The 20494-nt window shown below is 52.0% G+C and overlaps 9 protein-coding genes across 9 annotated transcripts; 7 read left to right on the top strand and 2 right to left on the bottom strand.

Annotated features, from left to right (window-relative positions):
* Positions 1-1692: 1692 nt before the first annotated feature.
* CLUP02_16144 (uncharacterized protein) lies at positions 1693-2343 on the top strand (the record flags this gene model as incomplete). The annotated part of the gene is made up of 3 exons (XM_049295068.1): positions 1693-1805; positions 1917-2166; positions 2257-2343. 3 exons carry the CDS (start codon positions 1693-1695, stop codon positions 2341-2343), a joined length of 450 nt encoding a protein of 149 aa, XP_049152215.1.
* A 176-nt stretch (positions 2344-2519) lies between these two features.
* Positions 2520-5680, bottom strand: CLUP02_16143 (uncharacterized protein; the record flags this gene model as incomplete). Its single annotated transcript, XM_049295067.1, has 14 exons — positions 2520-2876; positions 2903-3346; positions 3415-3468; positions 3523-3562; positions 3620-3712; positions 3769-3807; positions 3885-4060; positions 4129-4237; positions 4437-4617; positions 4748-4914; positions 4972-5160; positions 5289-5413; positions 5521-5574; positions 5642-5680. 14 exons carry the CDS (start codon positions 5678-5680, stop codon positions 2520-2522), a joined length of 2067 nt encoding a protein of 688 aa, XP_049152214.1.
* On the top strand, positions 5574-7521 carry CLUP02_16142 (uncharacterized protein; the record flags this gene model as incomplete). Its single annotated transcript, XM_049295066.1, has 2 exons — positions 5574-6149; positions 6211-7521. Coding segments are annotated over 2 exons (1887 nt in total), but the record flags the coding sequence as incomplete, so codon positions are not given.
* A 1438-nt stretch (positions 7522-8959) lies between these two features.
* On the top strand, positions 8960-9734 carry CLUP02_16141 (uncharacterized protein; the record flags this gene model as incomplete). The annotated part of the gene is made up of 2 exons (XM_049295065.1): positions 8960-9410; positions 9556-9734. The coding sequence occupies 2 exons, from the start codon at positions 8960-8962 to the stop codon at positions 9732-9734; spliced, it is 630 nt and encodes a 209-aa protein (XP_049152212.1).
* A 1474-nt stretch (positions 9735-11208) lies between these two features.
* CLUP02_16140 (uncharacterized protein) lies at positions 11209-13346 on the top strand (the record flags this gene model as incomplete). The annotated part of the gene is made up of 3 exons (XM_049295064.1): positions 11209-11238; positions 11299-11625; positions 11709-13346. 3 exons carry the CDS (start codon positions 11209-11211, stop codon positions 13344-13346), a joined length of 1995 nt encoding a protein of 664 aa, XP_049152211.1.
* Positions 13347-13688: 342 nt separating this feature from the next.
* Positions 13689-15171, bottom strand: CLUP02_16139 (uncharacterized protein; the record flags this gene model as incomplete). Its single annotated transcript, XM_049295063.1, has 3 exons — positions 13689-13818; positions 13882-14273; positions 14695-15171. 3 exons carry the CDS (start codon positions 15169-15171, stop codon positions 13689-13691), a joined length of 999 nt encoding a protein of 332 aa, XP_049152210.1.
* Positions 15172-15311: 140 nt separating this feature from the next.
* CLUP02_16138 (uncharacterized protein) lies at positions 15312-16255 on the top strand (the record flags this gene model as incomplete). Its single annotated transcript, XM_049295062.1, has 6 exons — positions 15312-15398; positions 15427-15454; positions 15514-15635; positions 15752-15923; positions 15977-16051; positions 16113-16255. 6 exons carry the CDS (start codon positions 15312-15314, stop codon positions 16253-16255), a joined length of 627 nt encoding a protein of 208 aa, XP_049152209.1.
* A 263-nt stretch (positions 16256-16518) lies between these two features.
* CLUP02_16137 (phosphotransferase) lies at positions 16519-18039 on the top strand (the record flags this gene model as incomplete). Its single annotated transcript, XM_049295061.1, has 1 exon — positions 16519-18039. One exon carries the CDS (start codon positions 16519-16521, stop codon positions 18037-18039), a length of 1521 nt encoding a protein of 506 aa, XP_049152208.1.
* Positions 18040-18691: 652 nt separating this feature from the next.
* On the top strand, positions 18692-20461 carry CLUP02_16136 (major facilitator superfamily transporter; the record flags this gene model as incomplete). The annotated part of the gene is made up of 6 exons (XM_049295060.1): positions 18692-18964; positions 19052-19263; positions 19316-19527; positions 19584-19760; positions 19814-20202; positions 20270-20461. 6 exons carry the CDS (start codon positions 18692-18694, stop codon positions 20459-20461), a joined length of 1455 nt encoding a protein of 484 aa, XP_049152207.1.
* Between the last annotated feature and the right edge of the window lie 33 nt (positions 20462-20494).

The following is a 20494-nucleotide window of genomic DNA, read 5'->3' as shown; positions in this document are numbered from 1 at the left end:
GGGATGGTTATGTAGAGCGAGGTCTAGCAGCTAATGCGGTCGAAGGATATGGACCGGTATCTCACGGGTGTACAGTTTCGAGGCTATTTGATGGAGGTGGGAAAAGGTTACGTCTGGTGTGCGCGATGAAAGAAGAGCTTGGGGCCCTGAGTGTAGGGATGAGCTTCTGGCTTGTGATGTTCGAGGCCGGAATGGCGTCATGACCTTTAGCTGCGGCCGCTCGAGCATTTCCCCAACCTCAGGTCCGAGCTACATGGGCTGTGGTGATGTTCGAACCCATGCTAATAAGGCTCACTTACAAGTAGCGTTCCTTGAGCGAATCGAAACATCGAGACTAGACTAAACCCTATGCCACGACGCTGAATGTATACAAGGAATGGAGTTTCCACTTTTACTGAACCTGTTCGAGCATTCACCGCCAGATGTTATTATTTTCAACGGCATCATACCGTAACTGCAGCATGGGGATGGTTCGACCTGAGCCAACATAGCTGAATGCGGTTGGTATTCGCGGGGCAATTTTTCGCATTGAGACTCCCTGAGATCAGCAAACTTTCTTCCTCTTGAGCCCGAGCACGCCGCTTGTCTAGCGGGCGTTAAGCCAGCATACGAACCAAAACTTGCAGCTTTCGTAATGGTTTATGGCAGTGCATTCAAATGAAATATAAGTCATCTCTTCGAGATACATAATGTTGTGGTGTGAAGCTTTCACTGTACGAAGCAAGTGTTGTAATACCGGAGCAAATTCCGGAATCAGGATGCGCCCGGCCCGTGGTAATTCTACCGGCTAAGGTAGAGTAAGATGGAAAACGGGGCTCATGACGGGATTCCCTCGGAGCGCAGCCCGTTACACTTACCGTACTCATCTAGTTTATTAATCAATCACTTACTCACCAAGACAGTGATCAATTCAGAGGACATACTCACTGAGCAACCTGAAAACAAGTATTGAGCGATAAAGACAAACGGCGGGGTCCTCTTCGTGGGGGAGGACGGATCCCTAGCCTGCGGCCTTCTAGATAGCCAGTCCTCAAAGAATTAAGGATACGGGTACGATATGCACTGACGTCCAATGTTCCAATCCCTTACCACAAATTGCACATTCACAACGACTTTTACCACTGTTTCTTCGGACCGGAACCGAGCGTTTCCTCGCGTGCCGCATCTGAGGTTGCCGCGAGCCTCGAGGGCGGCACGCCCGGAACCCATCGGAGATCCCCAACACTCTTCCTCCTAAGTCCGGCAACGAGGAGGGAAAACAGAGAACGAACATGGGTAGGTAGGATTGATATCACTCAACCGCGTCTGAATCAGAGATTATTATAGCCAAGTGAGCGAGTCGCATTGAGTTTCTTTGTCAAGGCGGGCTTCCTCGCGTGTAAAAGTCGGAGCACGAGGAGTGCGGCGCTCTACCAGGTGTCGACGTGACACGGCAACGAGACAGGACGCGACTCTGCACATTTCAGACGTTCTGATGAACGGATGACGCTGTCTGGCGGACAAGTGAGGAGTTAAAGGAGCCTCCCAAGCCCCGAATGCACACTACTGTATTTACTTGATTATTGTGCCGAGCTTGGTCTCAACAACTGCTAAGACTCACGATAGCTCGATTGAAGCATTCCACATACACAATTGATCGAAGCGAACCGCGACAAGTCAAAGTTGCCGAGACATTGATATCGGCCCGCAAGCATGTTCGGCCGCGTCCTCCTTACCCTCGACGGCATCATGCTGCTGTTTGGCGCATACATGGCCGATTGGAATGAGACGCACATCCATAATCCGCGGTGGCCGCCACATGCCAAGTGAGTGATCTTACCTTTCTGTGCGGGCAGGTCGCACGACAGAAAAAGTCGATGCCGTCAGCCTACATGTCTGCGTTCCGTTATCTGCGAAAGCTGACCACAACCACTCAGATTCCACAATGCGCAGACAATGACGCTCTCTTTGATCTTAGGCATGGCAACCCTCTTCTTCACGTGGCGAACCAACACGTCTGCCGAAATGGCGAAGGAGTCGTTCCGCATCGCGGGCTTCTTGGGGTCCATTTACTGGGTGGCTGGATGGGCTTCGTTGCTGTACCCCGGCACCAGCGGGCTGGACCCGGAGCACGGCGGACCGGGGTTCCCGCAGAAGTACCCCTTCACCACGGCGATTGGGCTCGCCGTGACGGGCATGTATCTCGAGGGAGGCTTCTAAATTTGGGTTGCGTGATTGCCCGGCGATGACAATCGTACGGATACACGCGATGTGGAGTACACGACGGGCGAAGATTCAGTTCAGTCAACCACCACGGTGGCGACGGAAGGTGGAGGCATGGAGGGCATTGCGAAAATTGCTTAATTGGGTTCAAGCATTTGGTGATCCTCTATTTGAGTTGCGGGCAGGCCTGGTTAAGGGCGACGTGGACATCCAGGCTGAGTTAAGATGCTACTTAAGATTGTTAAGTGCCTAGGTTACGAATGCATTCATACTCAAAGACGCTGAGCCTCTCTGTTTATCCTACCATATCCCTCGGCTCATCCCCATCTGCCAGGCAAGTGGGACTCGCGAATCGCAATCAACCACCACGGCGGCGAGGACGGCCGCCCATTTTTCAAATTTAGAGCCGCGGGAAGTGGGCGGACCACGGCACGGCGCATGACCGAGCGGGCGGCGGAGGAAGAAGAAGGGAGAGAACATGGGAAGTCCCCCGGCGGTGCAACGCGGCGCGTCCGAATTAGCTCACCTCGGAGGGAGGCCAAGCGAGAACAGAGGGGCTTCTGACCTTTCTCGAGGATTACGTGGAAGCCGTTTTGTTCTCGACCTCTTTTCAATTTCTCTAGATCAACGTTTGTTTCAAAGTTTGTGAACGATGTGGGCGGGCTTCGCGGAGCCTGTCACACAGGCGTATGGAACCCACCACCGCGGCCTCCTCCTTGTGTGTTTCCGCGAATCCGCCCATGTCTCTGAGGGGCGGGACGAGGATTGGGAATTTCTCGGAGACATCCAGAATGACGTGTGCTAAGATTCTTGGGGAACAGGGGTAAGGGAATTCCACTCCCCTTGTCTCTCCCCTTCTCCCCGTCGGGAATTTTGGCAGCATTGACTGGGCAATTGTTTTCATGGCCCATGGTCTCTCGTTGTTATGTGTGTGTTTTTGCAGCATCGCTCGGGTTCGCCCCATGGCCCGGCGGCCGGCACATAGCTCCAAGCCACGCAACACACAAGCGGTAAGCTTGAAGTGACATGGTAGCATTGAGATGGCCGAAGATGCCGTCCTCGGCGCCGCAACGACTTGAAGATGGGTGAATCTGACGGGAGGGGGAACTCTGAGAGAGACTGAACTGCAAGGTCTCGGCAGCGGCTATCCGGTTAGCTCGGGAACTGCTCAGGTGGCTGATCTTTCGCTGAAGTACAAACCGTTCATGTCACAGCCAAGTCGGTCAAGACGTTTTCTTGGGGGAACACGAAGGCCGCGAGCGCGAACTATTCGCTGTGAGCCTAGGATATGCTCACAGAGTGTGTGAGAAAAAAGAAAACAACCTTGAATCTCCAAGGCTTGGGAATATGGATTACCATCCTTCCACCCTGCAGCACAACCGCTTTCCCCACTATACCTACTATCAATGATGGAGACACTCGCGTGATGCATTGCCAGATGAGTTGGGTTCGCCGCTGTCGCTGACTCTCCTCTGAGCTGATGATTGACACGGCTCGACCGCTGGCAGGGCTTACGGGATGTGGAGAAAGGAAGTTTGTCATGACTCCTATGGACGTTCAACGCACTGGTGCAAAATTCCACCCTCTGCCTGCATCAACCCGACTCTGCATGCCGTCAACTACCTGCAATTATCCCGAGCATGTTTGCCGCTAGAGGGCGAGGAGAGATGCCAGAAGCATACCCGGTCTCGGTCTCCAGAGCCGTCATGAGACCCCCCGAAACAGAGAAAACATCAACGGCCGAGACTTCTTCGATAGGTATGGACAATGGACCATGGGGTTGCAAGACAGCAAGACTCAGAACTGGGGCGCCTAGTAGAGACGGCGGAGCGCCCAGAAATGTAATGGGCTGCGTAACCTGCAGAAATGCGACACCAACGCGGCAGCGGGTACAGCGGGGGGGATCAAACACGACGCAAGACGAACCAACATGCTATCCAGCCTCCTGGACGGATGCAGACACACGTCTGCAAGCCCCGGAGCTACCGTGACACCACGAGTCTCCAGGTCTGAAGCCGATATCCGTACAGAGTGTCTGTAGAGCCACTGCCTCTCACTATCTCCTCTCTATCGATAGACTCTAATTCTTAAGTGTTGACTGCTAAGAATTATTATAGATGGAAATAGACTTATTGCCTTGATCCCCGCCGTCCAAGGGGGCGGACCGAGAAAAGGATAGGGCCATGGTCCCAGAAAACCAAACCAAAAAAAAAGCCTGAGCCACACACGCGCACTTCGCAAGCCCATAGAACCCCCATTCAGATGACGGTCTCCACTCGAGCTTACGACGACTGCACATCAAAGCAAGGATGACACAATCCCCAGCAACACCAAGAGCGGTGCGACAACCGCAGTGACAAGCGCCGACTAACGTTGTGCGGTTTCTATGGCTCTCTTCCTCAGCTGGCCCTGCTCCTGTTTCGTTCGTTCTCAGCGCTCCCGCCGCTGCATTCCCAGGAAATGCGAGGATGAGGCAAAGTAAAAGAGGTGAAAGGACAGGCCTACCACGCCGATGTGCCCACTCCCCGCTCGCCTGAATGTCAACTTGAGGTGGAAGCTGGGATGAACCGGGGATCATGGATGGCAAGACCATCAGACCAAGCCGCCTTCCCGCCTTTCCCCCTCCAATCATTGGTGACGACGGCGAATGCCTCTTTACTCAGTTTCCATATCAAAGTACCGAGTGACATGGAGAATGTACGGTAGCCACACCTGGTGATAGTCGGTTAGTGACATTGAGAGCGCCCAGATGATTCAAGGCTGGGCCACATCCCGAGTGTTCCCTGGAAACCCGGAGGAAGGGCCCCCTTTTTTCCTACCAAGATTCCCATCGGTTTCTCCTGCAAGAGGGTCTGAGAGGTTGCTTTTTGAAGGGACGTCTTCCCATCTTCTTTTAGTGTGGTTATTGTTTCGTCCTTCCTCCTGTTGGATCCCTTTGACCTCTTGACACTTTTGTACCTGATCATCCCTCAGAGATACCTTTCCTCGTTTTCTTTCTTGTTTCCACGGCTTTCATTATCTGTTTACGTAGAGCCTCCTCCGGTGGAATACTCAGGGATAGATCAACAGGCGAAAATCCGGCACACCATCCGTCCCCGACGTAACCATCCCGCCCGTCCGGTGTAGTGACCTCTTGGCGGTCAACCATTGACTTTTTCGCCTCTTCGACTGCCGGCTTGGCACGGTACCACGAGCAACAACGGTGTTCCATCTACACACCACACACACATACGAGCGCCTACTCCATCGGGAAGGACTGTGTAAACCACCATACTGAGGGATCACGAAATATTATCCAAAACATAAACGGCAACCGACATATTCCTCGTCATCATTGTTGCTAGTTGACACGCAGGGAAAATTAAGCAGCGACTACAGAGGAAACGACAGCAAAATTTGAACGAAGAAACGCCACGCGCCGGTCGCCTCGTCGACTCACCTTACCAACCGTGGCGCCTGGGCTCATCCCAAAGATCATCGTCACCTTTGACGACGCAACTCAGTTCCCTCGATACACCTCGCACAGAATGTCAAAGGAGCTCCCCCGCCACGAACGGCGGCCTTCATCACCGGCGGCGTACAGCAGTAGCAGCAGTAGTAGCGCCTCCGGCAACCCGTTTGAGCAGTGCGACATGAGCTTGAAGATGCTCCTCGCCTTCATATCTACACGAGTCCTGCGCGGCGGCCCGCGGCTCATCGTCCAGCTTGTTCTTGCTTTTTGCGGGCTACTTCTTCTGGGCAAGTTTTTCACGTCGCCAACATCGACAGACACGATATTCGATTCAAGCTCAAGATGGAGCTGGTCGCCTTTTGGCAAGAGCGCAGAAGATGCTGGATTCGGACCTGGTGGTGTGAGAGTCGTTGCGTTTGGATCGCCTGATATCGCGACGCCGTCGAGCGGAAAGGGAGCCAAGAGCAAGGGATGGACTGAGGCCCTTTGTGAAGAGGTAGGTCTAATTTCTGTGTTCGTGTCGCTTTCAAATTACAGTTGACTAACATGACCTTAAGCTCCGATGCTCCTCTCACCAATCCTTCACTCCTTTGATCAGTCTCCCAGCGCAGGCTTTGACATCTAACCAACACTATCGCGATACCATTGAGAAAGTCCAGCGTGAAATCGAAGAGTACAAGGCGCCGGGCTTTAACTATGACTTTCTCCTCGACCAGTTCCCCATCGCCGATACCGTCGCCGACCTTGCCGCCCAGATCGACACGTTCCTCGCCCAACCCCAGACACGCGAGAACATCCCCAAGGAGACCATCTGGGTCTTCTCCTTCGGCACGTGGGATGTCTGGACCCTCGCCTCCCTGCCACGAGAGTTGGGCCAGGGTATAGTAGACCTTGCTGCTCGCGCCCTCTTCGCACAAGTTGAGCGCGTCTACCAAGCCGCTCTCGACAACGACTCTGTCGCGTTTTCGGACTTTTGGGCCTACCAAAACGCCTCACTCATCGACAAGCTGAACAACATGGATCGGGAAGGCGGCGACATCGACGAGCGCGAGGTTGAAAACTTCCGCGTCGTCATCCCGGAGCTCTTCGACGTCTCCCTCACTCCCGGCTGGCACGCCCAGCGTCCGGCGCCGCCTAGCCCTCACACGAAGGCCGAACAGATGACCAATGCGGCGCACCTCACCGCGCGATGGAACTCGGAGATCAAGGGCCGCATGGACGAATGGATGCGCACCGCTGATCCTCAGCCTGAGAACCCTGAGGAGGAGAGAGGCAAGTTCGGCTACGTGCCCGCCAGCAAGCGCGCCACAGCCCACTACCGTCGTTCCCGTGCGGAACAGGGTCTCAAGGCCGCTCCCAAGGGCGAGGCTCTTCGCGTGCCATTTCCCCGCCGTGTGGCCGCTCAGATTGATACGGCCAGCTTCGTCCGCGAGGCGATTATCGAGAAGCAGATGCGCGAGTACGACCTCACAGACAGCACGGGCCGGGGTAACAGGACCGAGGATGGCGATAACCTCTTCTTCGCTGAGGCGTGGACGCCTTGTATTTGGGCAAAGACCTCAGAGACGGCTGAGGCTGCGAGCGGAGGGTACGCTGCGTGCGATAAGCCCGAGGAGTACCTCTTCCACTCGCCCTTCACGCTGAGTGAGCGAGCGATTGCGCATACGGCCAAGATCGTTGCCGGCGAGGCGAGAAGCAGGCTTGCTTTTGTTGATGCGGTCGAGGAGGCCAAGGAGGGAGAGATGGCGACGGCTAGGGTCAAGAGACATGAGCCGAGGAGCGAGTTGGGCCACTTCCAGCGTGTCCTGCGTCCGAATCTCGCGCCGCGCATCGTTGAGTCTGCGTGCCCGACGTTGGACGTCTGCTGAGTGGGTGTTTTCTTTTATCTCGTCATGAATAACGCCCCATGAGGCCCTATCCACAGGGTGATGTACCCATCATGAGGGACAGGTGGATGATGTTTGTGTGTTTCGCAGCATTGGCATTGGCGTTTGGAGGGGATTGGGTTACAAGGTCAACCAAAGCATCATCGTGTCATCGACGGCCCCAGAACAATTAGGACCAGACGGAGTTCAGGATTAAATCAGATACCGGGGCCATCCCCACAGAGTCAGTCATAGGCAATGACATTTCCATTGAGTACATCCTAGGCGTCGAACCACACTGTTGATGGATTTTGATCCGCGCCTTTGGTAAGTCGTTTTCCTCAAGACGTTTCTTTTTTGAGATTGGGCGTAGGCCAGACGCTTCTTCAAAGACAGCTTGAATACAATCTTCTCGAGCCTTCAAGCAGAGGACCACGGAAACGAGTCTAGGGATGTTGATATACCCTTTACAAACGACCGGACGTCGAACGCCCAGTCGTCGCTCCCATTTCGCTTTATTAAATTGATCGACGTCGACTATCTCGGTACCTGCCGCAGTACCATCGCGCTATTCACCATCTTGGTAGTTGGCATCGCCGTGCGGGGAAGCCCAGGAGGGCGACGTAGATCTCGCCAAGGACCTAGGGCAGACTCTCGCGGAGAGCAATCTAAACGGAGCGATGGGATGAGCGAACGAAAGCGCCCGATCTTGGCCCTCCATCTGGGACATCTGATGTCATTGCCTTCGATCGCAAGCTCGCCGACTCTGATGACATTGCTCAAAAGTTCCCACAACGCTCGCTCCCTTGGGGTCAATGGAAAAGAGTGAGATTATCGAATCCTTCAAACCACGACGCCAAGATGCTACCCGGGAATTCCCACCAATCCGCCGGCAACAGATGCCGCCTGACCACTCACCCATCTCACCCATCCTAACCCAACTCACCTCACCGACCATCGGCGGTCCGAGGCGCGCCGTGCAGGGCTGGCTACACGCAGAACAATCTTCCTTGCTTAGGATATGTTCCTGAGCGTCGCCAGAGCTTGAATCATGCCAAGACTGCTTAAGCTCGCTGACCTGGTGCGGCACAGCACATTTGTCGCTGAATCTGGCAGTGGAATGACGAAATGTAACATGCCCTCTTTGCCCGACTTGTGTCTGCCTGGCCCTTGAAGACGCTAGCAAACAACCTAATGTGACGATAAACCTGGAGAGCAGTGCGGTAGACCGAGCTGACATGTCTCTGCCAAGAGAAAAATATGCAAGCCGCTGTCTTTGGTGCCTTCTCATTGCAACCCCCTTGGTGCTGTCAGCTTATAGTTAAAAGCGACTTCCCCTCAACCCGTTGTTAGCAAACCGCGTTCATAGTCGACTCTTGTTCAGAAGACACAGAACCCTAACAGAGAGTATAGTGTAACTCCGAATCCAGGCCAGCCCAACATGCCTCTCACCGAACTCTCACAACATGCAATCACAAACGTCGGGCCGCTGACAACAATATTCACTGCGCCTAGTTCATGCGCTACCTCATCCCCAGGCCTCTGGCTGGCCGCAGAATCCGTCTTGACAGACCGCGTCCAACCTTTCTTCCGTCAGAAATGCGAAGGTTCGGCATACGGCGAGTGTTTCCCCTCCGGCACCGTCTTCGATCAGATCCATTCAGCGGCCACTGCCACCGTTGACGCGGGCACCATTGCCTACTTCTCGCCCGCAAGCGTCTGTCCTGATCAGTACACGACAGCTGGTGTCGCTGCAAAGAATGCCGAGGGCACGATCAGCTCGTCTGGAGTCTTTGTCCCGCCTATCGTCAGCGTGCCGTTTGGGTCCGGGTACATGAGTGACAGGCTGGCGTATAACCCCATCGTCAACGTTCTTATGGAGGCTCTCGAAAGTAATGAGACTGCGGTCATTTGCTGTCCCGAGTAAGTTCAAGCTCGCGGCAATTTATAGCAGAGTTTTCCCAGAGGTTAACGAACATTATTGCATCAGTGGCTATACTGTAGGGTTCAACTGAGAGTGCTTCTCGCAAGTTCCAGAGTCTGTGTACGGCGCAATGACGGCGTGTCAGCGGCTCGTTGGCAATGTGACCATGGCGCAAGCGACCTTCACCTACAACAATACCGTCGTCTCCGGAGCTGTATACTCGTACACACCCACCAGCTACAACATCAGGACTAGCACGCGGACCTTTACCAATGCCCAGGCTGATGGTTGAATTCCGGTCGCTTCGAGACCCGCAGTGACAATGATTCATAACGCGGCTGCACAGACCGGGACCAGCAGCGCAGGTGGAAGCGGCACGACGGCTGCTAGCGGGTCTTCGGCTCCGACGGGGACGGGGGCGTCTAGTGCGGCTCACGGCCTCCGAATGACGACTGCGGGGGGTAATGTAGGAATACTGGCGACGGTATGGGCTTTTGCCGCGCTTGCTGGTGTTGCCTTGGCGATGCCTCTGTGAGAGATGGTGCATGACAGTGTCGGGACCAAGATCTACCCAGATGATACCTCCTCAGGCTTTCTCACTTATGACCGAATACTTAATGATAAGTGATACCAAACAAACCCCTTCAAGTCTATTGGAAAACTTCTCGAGTTGAAGTTGGTCTTGGAAGTGTACCTAACTCACTTTTATCAGGGAATTTCTCTTGAGTCCATTAGCGCTGCTTCTATTATCGACGCCGTTTTGGCAACACAAAGACATATGCAGATCAAGACTTGGAGGATGGGATGATGATCTGCACTACAAACATGTCATCCTCCAATCGGTATCACTGAACCTTTCCAGCGCGGGACTTGCACGCCTGCCACGCTTTGCATGATGCCAAGACTAGGCAGACACTGGTACCTTCCCTCGAGTCCCCTCCTGCTCGCTCATTTTGTCGGTCCTTTCCCATGTGCCGCAATAAGCCGAATACTACCTGAGCCGTCACTTATCGCCTTCCCCGAATTATCAACGTACTCCATCTATCAGCGTATATCATGTGTCAAACACCCAAATTGCGACTCGAGATAAGGTAATGAATATCAAGAAAATAATCTACAATCCATGCAGATGAGTCTTTATTTTCCAGCACTGTGACCTCGAAGAACTCCATGGCTACCATGATCTTGAGAACAAGTCGAGGGCGGGCAGCCGTGTGCTTCATGGTGAACGCGAAGACGGTCTAGAGAGTGCATTACCTCTATTGCGATTGAGAATAGCTCCGAGCTTCCCCATCACACAGTTGCATCGTTCAAAAATGATGTACACTAGATTATGACTGCATATCAGCAAACGTCCCATTTTGAGATATACCATCGCTCACCGTACTTACTATTGATCGCTGGACAGGAAGTTTGCAGCGTCAACCTTTTAACCCTTGGCCTCACTGAACAGCATTTGCATGTTGATGTTCACAGATTCACTGAAGTGACATCTCGCCACCGAGTCATGTTCCTTAAGTTCCATAAATTTAGGTTCAGGCAACTGGCGGACAATATTCTAGCTCGCTGAAATATCCCCGAGCCGATCAAACCAGTGACTTTTATTTACGAACATAAAATACCATTTGTGCCATTCGCTGTACGGGCTACCTCTGATAAAAATGCACCTGAGAACAACTTGGAGCCTTCAGCAACCTGTTCATCTGGGTTGCCAGTTTCAGCACCCCACCTCCTAAAGCTTTGATTTTTTTACTAGATTATTCAAAATGACCGAACTACAATTCGACCAATTCAGCGTACGCACCCAGCCGGTGTTTTTCCATATCACGGAACAGTAACTAACGTCTGAACACCAGAACCATGGACTTCGACCTCAGTCTATTGCCCATGCATCCGGGACGATCCGGCTTCCTGGCTATGGCCTGCCGCTGAACTACCTGCCAGACAAGCGAGACAGATTCCCAGTGCTCATGGAGGACACCAACAAGAGTTGGAAAGCTAGTACTCTGTTAATTCGAGAAGTATGCATGCTTAAGTTCATGGAAGATATTACGAACAAGCCTGAGTGGTGGCGCAAAGTTCGAGATCCAGTGATTTCCGCCAAGTGGAAGAAGGAAGTGCAGACTTTGGACTGGGCGGCATACAGAAGCCATGGTGACTTCACGAAGAACATGGCTGAAGCGGTAAGTTTCAGTCCAGTTCATCTAACCTTCACATGGCCACGAAGAAGCAATTGCATTGATTAAGCTGAGATTGAGATTCCAAGTGCATGCAAGAACTTCGAAAAAAGGCAGCGTTGTACGAGGAAACGGGCCTCATTCCTGTCCTGGATTACTCTACTTGTGTCATCAAGTCAGACAAGCTGCTACCCAGCTCCCTAGTTGATCGCCTCAAAGTCGCCGTCAAATCTCTCGAAGATATTCCCGACGTCGCAAAGGATTGGCATCCGGGAAGTGACGGTAAAGTTCTCGACTTGGTGCACCCGTCACTCTTCCCACTCTTGTACGGCCGCTCACGTATCATGCATCAACGTATCACATTAGACAACTGCCTCGAAATTGGCGAACCTGGATTCCTCATACCGAAACCCGACGAGTCTGACGTTGGTGAAGGTAGAACTTTCGACTGGCAAGGCGCACCTATTGAGCTAGTATCCACGAAGTTTCAGTGGCTACCATCTGACGTCGCTATTAACGAAGACGGCCGAACCACCATCGAAAGTTATGTCAATAACTTGCACCCAAGGGAACATTCTGATCTGTACCCCTTAATCGAAGAGCTGATACAGAAGTCTTTGCCAGCTTGGGACATCATCTATCGCTGGGTGAGAAAGTTCCCAGTGCAGCGTCTCAGGGCTCGAAAGGTTGGAAAGCGTGTTGCGATACCCGATGCTGTCCCTGAGCAGGGAAACCAGTTAGACGGGAACGAAAATGATGTTCCCATAGATAGGCCAGAAGGCCATCACCTGGAGATTGACCACTTGGTCCAGCCCACAGCTGCTACTAGAGAGAAGATAGGCAGACAACGCAGAGACGCCCACGAAAGCAAGCGACTGAAGAGCGACGATGCGGCCTCTGAGGATGATGAGCACGACGATGAAGACTGTGATGAAAGCGACGATGAGGAAGATTATGATTACGACTATGACGACGACGACGATGACAGCGACAGTGAAGACGAGCAAGTCCGGGAGCCCTCTCCGTACTTCAGGCTGTCGCCCAAGAACATCAAACAAGCCGGATTCTTCAACAACGCGCCCCGCATTCAAGTCATCGTTAAGCTCGCCAACATTCACCTTACGCCCGAGAAGCCAACCTACGACGGCGGCTCATGGCACATCGAAGGTCAACTCAACGAGCACATCTGCGCCACAGCGCTCTTCTACTACGATAGCGCTAACATCACCGAGTCCCAGCTCGCTTTCCGCGCTCCAGGGAACAGGGAGAAGCTGGATCAGCGTCTCAACTACCAGCAGTACGATCACAGGTCCATCGAAAAGGTCTTTGCTATTCGTAGTAGTTCTGATACCCTCCAGGAGGTGGGCAGCGTGCTGACGCGGCCGGGAAGGACGCTCTTCTTCTCGAACTTGAGCCAGCATAGGGTGCGGCCTTTCAGGTTGGAGGATCCGACGAAGCCTGGGTATAGGAAGATTGTGGCTCTGTTCTTGGTCGATCCTGCTGTTCCCGTGATTTCGACGGCGAATGTGCCTCCTCAGCAGAAGCATTGGTTCGAGGGTAAAGACCAGGTTGATGGAGCGAACGACATGGTTGAGACTATGAGCGCTCTGATTGAAATGGACGAAGCAAAGAAGATGCGCGAAGAGCTTATGAAGGAAAGGACAGTTTTGTCAAAGACTGTTAACGACGAGCTAAGAGATGTGGAGTGGAGTTTCTGCGAGCACTAAGATGGAAATGAGTTGACTTGCTAGTATCGAGACACTTTGTAGACACGGACTACAGGTCGTTCAATGCCTCAGAAGTATCCATACCGTTCTAAAAGTTGAGAAAAGGCGAATGACATATCTAAATATAATCATTGTCGTCCTTCAAGTATGCAACTGTTGACGATCATGGCAATGGCCCTTCACTGCTAGACTTGTCCTGCATCCACGGGTTGGGATGCCCATCCCTGTACAAAACATTGTTTTTGACCCTTGCGCGATCTGTAGTGCCCTTTCGTTTCTGACAACATATGGGAACAGTCAATACCTTCTTTCCTGTATATTCCAGTGCATCAACCGGAAATCTCACGCATTCGTTAGCGGTCTTTCCTTGATCAGACTCCACCTCGATGATGTTGATTTGTAGTGCCCCTGGATCGGCGTCAACCACGGGAACAAGATGATCGAACGTGACACACCATAGTAGTCAAAGTGACTATTTAGAAAGACACATGTCGTTAGCTGTAATCATTTCAGCCGGCAATGGATTAAACCTTACTCCACTATTCTATGACCCTGTCCAATCCATCCAATGTATCCGTCTCGTACGACCAAATCGCCGGGGACATCAGAACGGACGCTCTCCCCGTAAATGCGCTGAAACGCGAGCGTTGCGAGTTGTGGACCAGATTCCTGAGGAAACTTCGCATCAAACACGCGAGTATCCCATACAACAGACGGGAATAGCTTTTCTATCGATTCTCGCGGACCTTCGATGCTGATTCTGAGCGGCCGCTCAATATCCGGTAAATGCAGAAGCCCAGGAGGAGATCTGACGCAGGATGGGGTGAAGAGCTCAAGGGCCATGTCGATGAACTGGGACCCGGCAGTGTGTTGGTGCGATGCCAGTCGCCTTGTCTCGAAGAGGGGTAGGATGGTCTTGTTCTTATACTGCATGCAGTACAGCAGATACAGTCTTGACTGTTTGCCTAATCCAACGCGACCCACACACATGTCTCAGTAGCTCTACGTAGTAGCCACTTTTATCTGCCCATAAAGTACGTGATTAGCTAGTCATCTATACGCTGATTTGAGTGAAATAGGGCATTTTACGAGCACTGGGACAATGTTGAATTGACACTAAACTAAAATCAGGTGACTAGATACCGAAAACTTTCATGTTATGACTACTTTACTGCTGGGCAAGGACAAACAGGTTGTTACTGCCTGTCCTTTTCGCACCTTGCCCTACTAGGTACCCTATCGGGTCTCCGACACGAGGCTACTTTAGCCATTTGTCCCCGTGACCCATATATAGCTGTTCTTATGCCTCTTCATCTGCATCTCCATCTTCGTCTTCGTCTTTCTTCACCTTCCTCGCATTCAAATGTTTCCTTTGAGTGATGTTGGCAGTCCGAAGCATGGCTATTTTGCTGTTGACTAAGGCCATGTCGGAAGTTTCTAGTTCGTTAGGGTGGGAAGGTGTCTCCTCTGCCTCTTTATTCTTCCCCGAGCGTCTTGATTGGCTGTTTTCACCACTCCTCACGATCATATCTTCGTCATAATCCGCCTTTGTCCCTGGACTATCTGGTACGCTGGAGTAGACAGGACTATTCCCTCGGGCCTCTGACTTCATCAGGCGCGTCTCCTTCTCTTTTTCCTCCTGTCTCAAACGTCTTTCCCGGCTGACATCACCAGTTTTAAGCGACTGATCCTTGAGATCCTTCCTACGTTTTTCCTCACTATCGGGTGTATCATTGTAGACAGGGGAAGCAGGCGTCTCCTCTTCTTTTGCCGTATCGTTCAATCGTTCCTCTTGCCTGTTGGGTATATCTGTGTTTGAAGACATGGCGAAAGTCTTGAATCCCTTACAGTATTAGCTAAATACTCAACTTAGGCAGTCAGGCTTCAAAGTGATCCCTACCTGATTTAAAAGTTCAGAGCTTGTGTGTCACACTCCGATGTTTTTGAACACAGTATAATCCCACGATGCCACTGAATATGATATTGGGACGGGTTCAAGTGCTTGTTTTATTCAAGTTTCAAAGCGAGAAATGGAGAATTGCCAGAATTCGGGTGCGTAGGTCTAAACTTGGTGGATCAGGATAACGAGTTGTGGCATACTGGTGGTTGTAAGATGTCCTTATAGCCTTTTCTCAATATCGTGTCCCCTATTTCCAATGGTTCTGAGATATCTTTGATATATCCAAGACCCTATTACACTTGGATTTGCCGCCCAGAGTGCCTCCTCACCCGAGCATTGAGCTGTTCGCGCTCCTACCCCGTAACCTCTCAAAGAAGGCAGCCAGCAACGTTTCCACTGGATTTCTCTTTCAGTCTGATCAATATTCAATTACGTATCTTTGAGAAAGATTTGAGATTCTTCGTCCTCATACCTGTCTGAATTAGTTGAATCATGTTTTTCTTAGCACTTGTGGCTTACCCACGCCACCTCCGGGCGTCCACCGTCTAGCTTTGAACTCCGAGCTTACATGCGTTGCGGAGGGTTAAAGCTTTCACTTGAACATCATGTCTCCGATCATCCCGGGGGACTGTCTTTGAGACCAGACTTCTGGGACTTGGTTCTACTAGCATTTACAAGTAAGATGAGGCAGATAGGGTTTCTCACTGCATGCCGCTCGGCATTATCTCAGCACCGGTTGTTCATTTTCTTTCACTCTGCCCCAGACTCACTTCGTCGATTTTACACCATTTCATCTGCTTTGATGGTTGAGATTTGATACTTGATCTAGTCTAGTATGCCGGCCTTGGCAAGCAGGGCGGTGTTAGTCAAGGGCCTTCGCGCGATCCAACACCTAGCCCCCAACATTGACTCCACTGTGTTTGAACCTTTGACTAGAACGCCCAATGTTCTGTCACAGTTCCAATATTTCAGGACCTACGTTCACTCTGAGTTAGTCACCGGATGCTGACGGTGCGGTCTCTTTGTTCGGCCCACGATGGCTCCGCTCAAGAGTTTACCGTTGGATGTTGGTGAGGTCCCCTGGCCAGTCCAAGACATTTCAAGATCCCCACCCCACTAAGACTAGGTATCAGCGTTGGTCAGCAAAATGACCTTTCAAGCCTTAGGCACGTCCAACTATAAGAACCAAGCGGTTTCCTGAAACACTTGTCACAGCACCTTCCTCTCCACTCACACATATATAACGGGCCATTCTCACCATATCTCATTACAATGGTAGCTCCTGCTCGGATACACTCTGACAATCTCAAATGGGATCAGTCTGAAGAACTCTTCGAACAAGATACGGCCAGGCTTCGCAAAACTTCACAATTTGAAAACGTCAAAGCTGTTGCAGAAACCGCGTTGGGCACGTCTCTCGAGCGCGCACCACCATTGGTGACGGGCGGCTTCCACATGCTCTATCCCTTTCGACCAGACGGCGGAAGTCCTTCCGCTAAGATTTTGGTCCGTGTACCATTCCCGAGTCAAGGCATTTTCCATGAAGAGAATCTAGCCATGGAGGTCGCGACGGCGAGGTATCTTGCCCAACACACTCAGCTCCCAATCCCGAAGGTGTATCATTATGGAGTTGATCCTAGACCAGGCATTGGTCCGTTCCTGATGATGGAAGATCTCGGGTCCAAAGAACTTGAGACCATGAGTAGATCTCTCTCTACGCCGCATTCCAACCCAGCCGTGCTCGATCCGAATATGCCTGAAGGCAAGCTCAAAAGTCTCTATCGCAAGATGGCAGAATGTGTGCTGCAGCTTGCGCAGCCTAGCTTTCCGTGCATTGGAGCTCTTGTCGAAACAAGCCCCGGGTCAGGATCTCAACGTATAACCGGACGGCCCATCACTCTGAACATGATCAACATGGTCCAACTGTCCAACGTACCCAAATCCATCTTTCCGCCTAAAGGTACTACGTATAGAACCACCGATGAGTGGTACATGGTCTTGGCTGAGCAGCAAATGGCAACACTCCTTTTTCAGCACAACGATATTATCTCGTCACGGGATGATTGCAGGACCAAGTACGTCGCGCGCCAGCTTTTTCGCAGGTTGGCCAAACAAGGCCGACTGTCGAGTTATGGCTTTGCTGAAGATGACTGGTCCGCCCGCGCTAAACACTGCCCTGCAACACTGCCAATGCCCAGCAACTCGGGCTCGTTTCGCTTGTGGTGCGATGACTTCAGGCCGGCGAATGTTCTTGTTACCGAGAATGATGAAATCGCTGCAGTCTTTGACTGGGAATTCACGTTTGCCGGGCCGACGCAGCTCGTGCTAGATCCACCCTGGTGGCTTCTTCTTGATACGCCCGATTCCTGGGACAATGGGATTGAAGACTGGGAGCAAAACTACGAGAAACGCCTCCCAACATGGTTGTCAGCCTTGCAAGAGGCGGAGAAAGAAATGAAGAAGTCAGGGACGCCCTTTCTTCTCTCAGCATATATGCGAGATAGCTGGGCCACGGGGCGTTTCTGGCTTAATTATGCCGCGAGGAAGAGTTGGGCATTCGATGCGATTTACTGGAAATATCTAGATGAAAAGTTCTTCGGTAAACGTGATCCAAACAGCGGTGTGCCCAAAAGCAAGCTTTGGAAGACTAGAATCCACCTTCTCAGCCCAGAAGAGCAAGCTGCCATGGACACCATGGTGGAAATCAAGATGGAGGAGTCAAAGGAACGGATATTGGTGGACTGGGAAGATACAGAGGCAAGACAACGTTTGAAGTCATTTTTGTTTGACTAGACCTAAGCTTTGACACATGTCAGACTAGCCGTGATCAGCTATTGCCTTTCTGACCATCCGGTCGGGTGTAAGCATTATGTGCTTGATCGTGGAATAATGAGCGCGCATGGCAAGGAAACGAGGAGAGTATTAACACCTTCTAAATAAAAAAATTGTTATCGACCAAGAAGCAAATGGACCAATATCGAGTCTAAACGAGATTTTCTACCATGTTATGAACAAATAGCGACCTTTTAAAGACCTTCCAGGAACTACCTTATCTCGGTACAGGGTGCATGGAGAAGTTGGGGTTGTTGAAGCTGACGGTCTTATCTCTCGTCCCATTCAGATGTCCATCAAAACGGACAAGATCGCGCAATCCGCGGGTAGTGGGGTTAGGCGGGGTTCAGCATCTGATCCAGAGAACCTTTGTAAGCCTTAATAGTACCGAACGGGTGTAACTCTGATGACAGGATCAACCCTTCATGGTTGCGGTTAGGGACATCGGCCGAACCTCGGTTAAGCCCAACGACCTTCCCTTCTTTATCTCCCATGGGATATTTGGGGATGGCGAAATGTGCAACCCTTCAAGACGACATCGTTGAACCCCAGTGGAACCCTTGGATGGTAGTACGCGGGCTGGCGTGCAGGCTCGCTTCAAATAACAAACAAAATGCCGGGTGCAACCTTTGGGGAGGCGGCGCCGCTGCTTCCCGGCTCGACATTCTCACATCGAAAACGTGAGCAGCCAGTGTCTGAGATGGTGTCAAAGATCAAGGAAGCCCTCTGGGGCCCGCCGTCGGTTGAGCGATCGCTGCTTATCAAGCTTGATTTCACCGTACTCATTTACTTTTCCGTCGTGTGGTTCTTGTTCGGCGTCAATCGCGCGAGCTACAATACGGCGTATATCAGCGGCATGAAGGAGGACCTGAATTTCCAAGGGAAGGTGAGTGACTCGACGCACCCGCAAGAGCATCATTCAATAAGCACCTCAGCCCGCAAGAGAGATTAATTTTGGCTTACTCGACTGTAGGATTTCAACTACATGCATACCATCTACTTGGTCACCTACGCCGTATTTCAAATTCCCTCAACTTCACTCCTGACCATCGTAAAACCCCGCTACGTCTTCGTCGCAGCGAACACAGTCTGGAGCGTCCTCACTCTCGTCACATTCCGAGCGACACACGTCTACCAAGTTTTCGTCCTCAATGGCTTCGAGGGCGCTTTTTCAGCCATCGCATAGTAAGTTCTCCCGTGCGCCTCATAAAGTTACCTTGCTAACACCACACCTCAGCGTCGGTGCGCACTTTATCTACGGATCATGGTACAAGCAATCCGAGCTAGCCACCCGTGCAGCAGTCTTCTGCGCCTTTGGCAATCTCGGCAACATGGCAGGAGGGTGGATCCAGGCGGGACTTCTGGCGTCTCTTTCCAATGGCCCGATTGAGCCCTGGCGACTTATTTTCATAGTGGTTTCGTGCATCACCATCCCCTTTGCCGTCTTTGGTGGGTTCCTACACGTGCTCATGGCATGATTTGGCTGATAGCTGACATGTTGAAAGGCTGGTTCGCTATCCCAGATCTACCAGAGCATCGCGCAGCGAGATTCTTGACCCCGGAAGAGAGGGATCTCGCCGTCACCCGCCTCGGCAGAACACAGACAAAAGCATGGGACAAAAGTGTATTCCAACGTGTCCTACTCAGCTGGCAGTTCTGGCTCCTCCCAACCGTCTTCATGCGTGAGTCTTCACAACCGTTTAGCCTTTGGAATGTCACTGACGTGCGAACATAGTCTACTCCCTCAGCGTCCAAGCAATAGGCAACAACGTCATACCCCTTTGGATGGCATCCCGGGGCTACTCCGTAATCCAGCAAAACAACTACCCGACCGCGACCTACGCCACGGGCATCGTCGCGACCTTCATTTACTGCGCCGTCTCCGATAAGCTTCGCTCGCGCTGGCAGGCCTCGCTCTGCATCGGGTTCACGTTCATCGTCAGCAGCGCAATCTTGATCTCGGACCCGCCGGACGCAGGGTACTTTTTCGCGTTTTATCTCATGGGCACGACATATGCGCCGCAGGCGCTGTGGTACTCGTGGATGGCGGACCTGACGGCGCACGATTTGCAGCTGAGGGCAATTACGACGGGGTTCATGAACTCTTTTGATTTTGCGTTTGTGGTGAGTGGGCTACCATTTCTTCTCCATTAACATTTGTCTGGCGCTGACTGGTGAAACGTACATGTAGACTTGGTGGCCTCTGATCTTTTACCCCGTGACGGATGCACCGAATTATCGGAAAGGTTACATTGCTAGTCTGGTGACGGGCGCGTTGACTGTGCCGGTGATTTTGTTAATTGCCTATCTTGAGAGGCGAGGGAGAAAACTTGGCAAAGTGGGCAGTGTCCGCGATGAGCACGCGGGAAGCTCGAGGGATTAGAAGTAGACAGAGGATGGAGGGAGGTGTTTACAC

This window comes from Colletotrichum lupini, chromosome 9 (genome assembly GCF_023278565.1).
Source record: "Colletotrichum lupini chromosome 9, complete sequence".
Classification (NCBI taxonomy): Eukaryota; Fungi; Ascomycota; class Sordariomycetes; order Glomerellales; family Glomerellaceae; genus Colletotrichum; species Colletotrichum lupini.
Note: the sequence above shows the minus strand (reverse complement) of the source record. Positions and strands in the feature narration are given on the sequence as shown.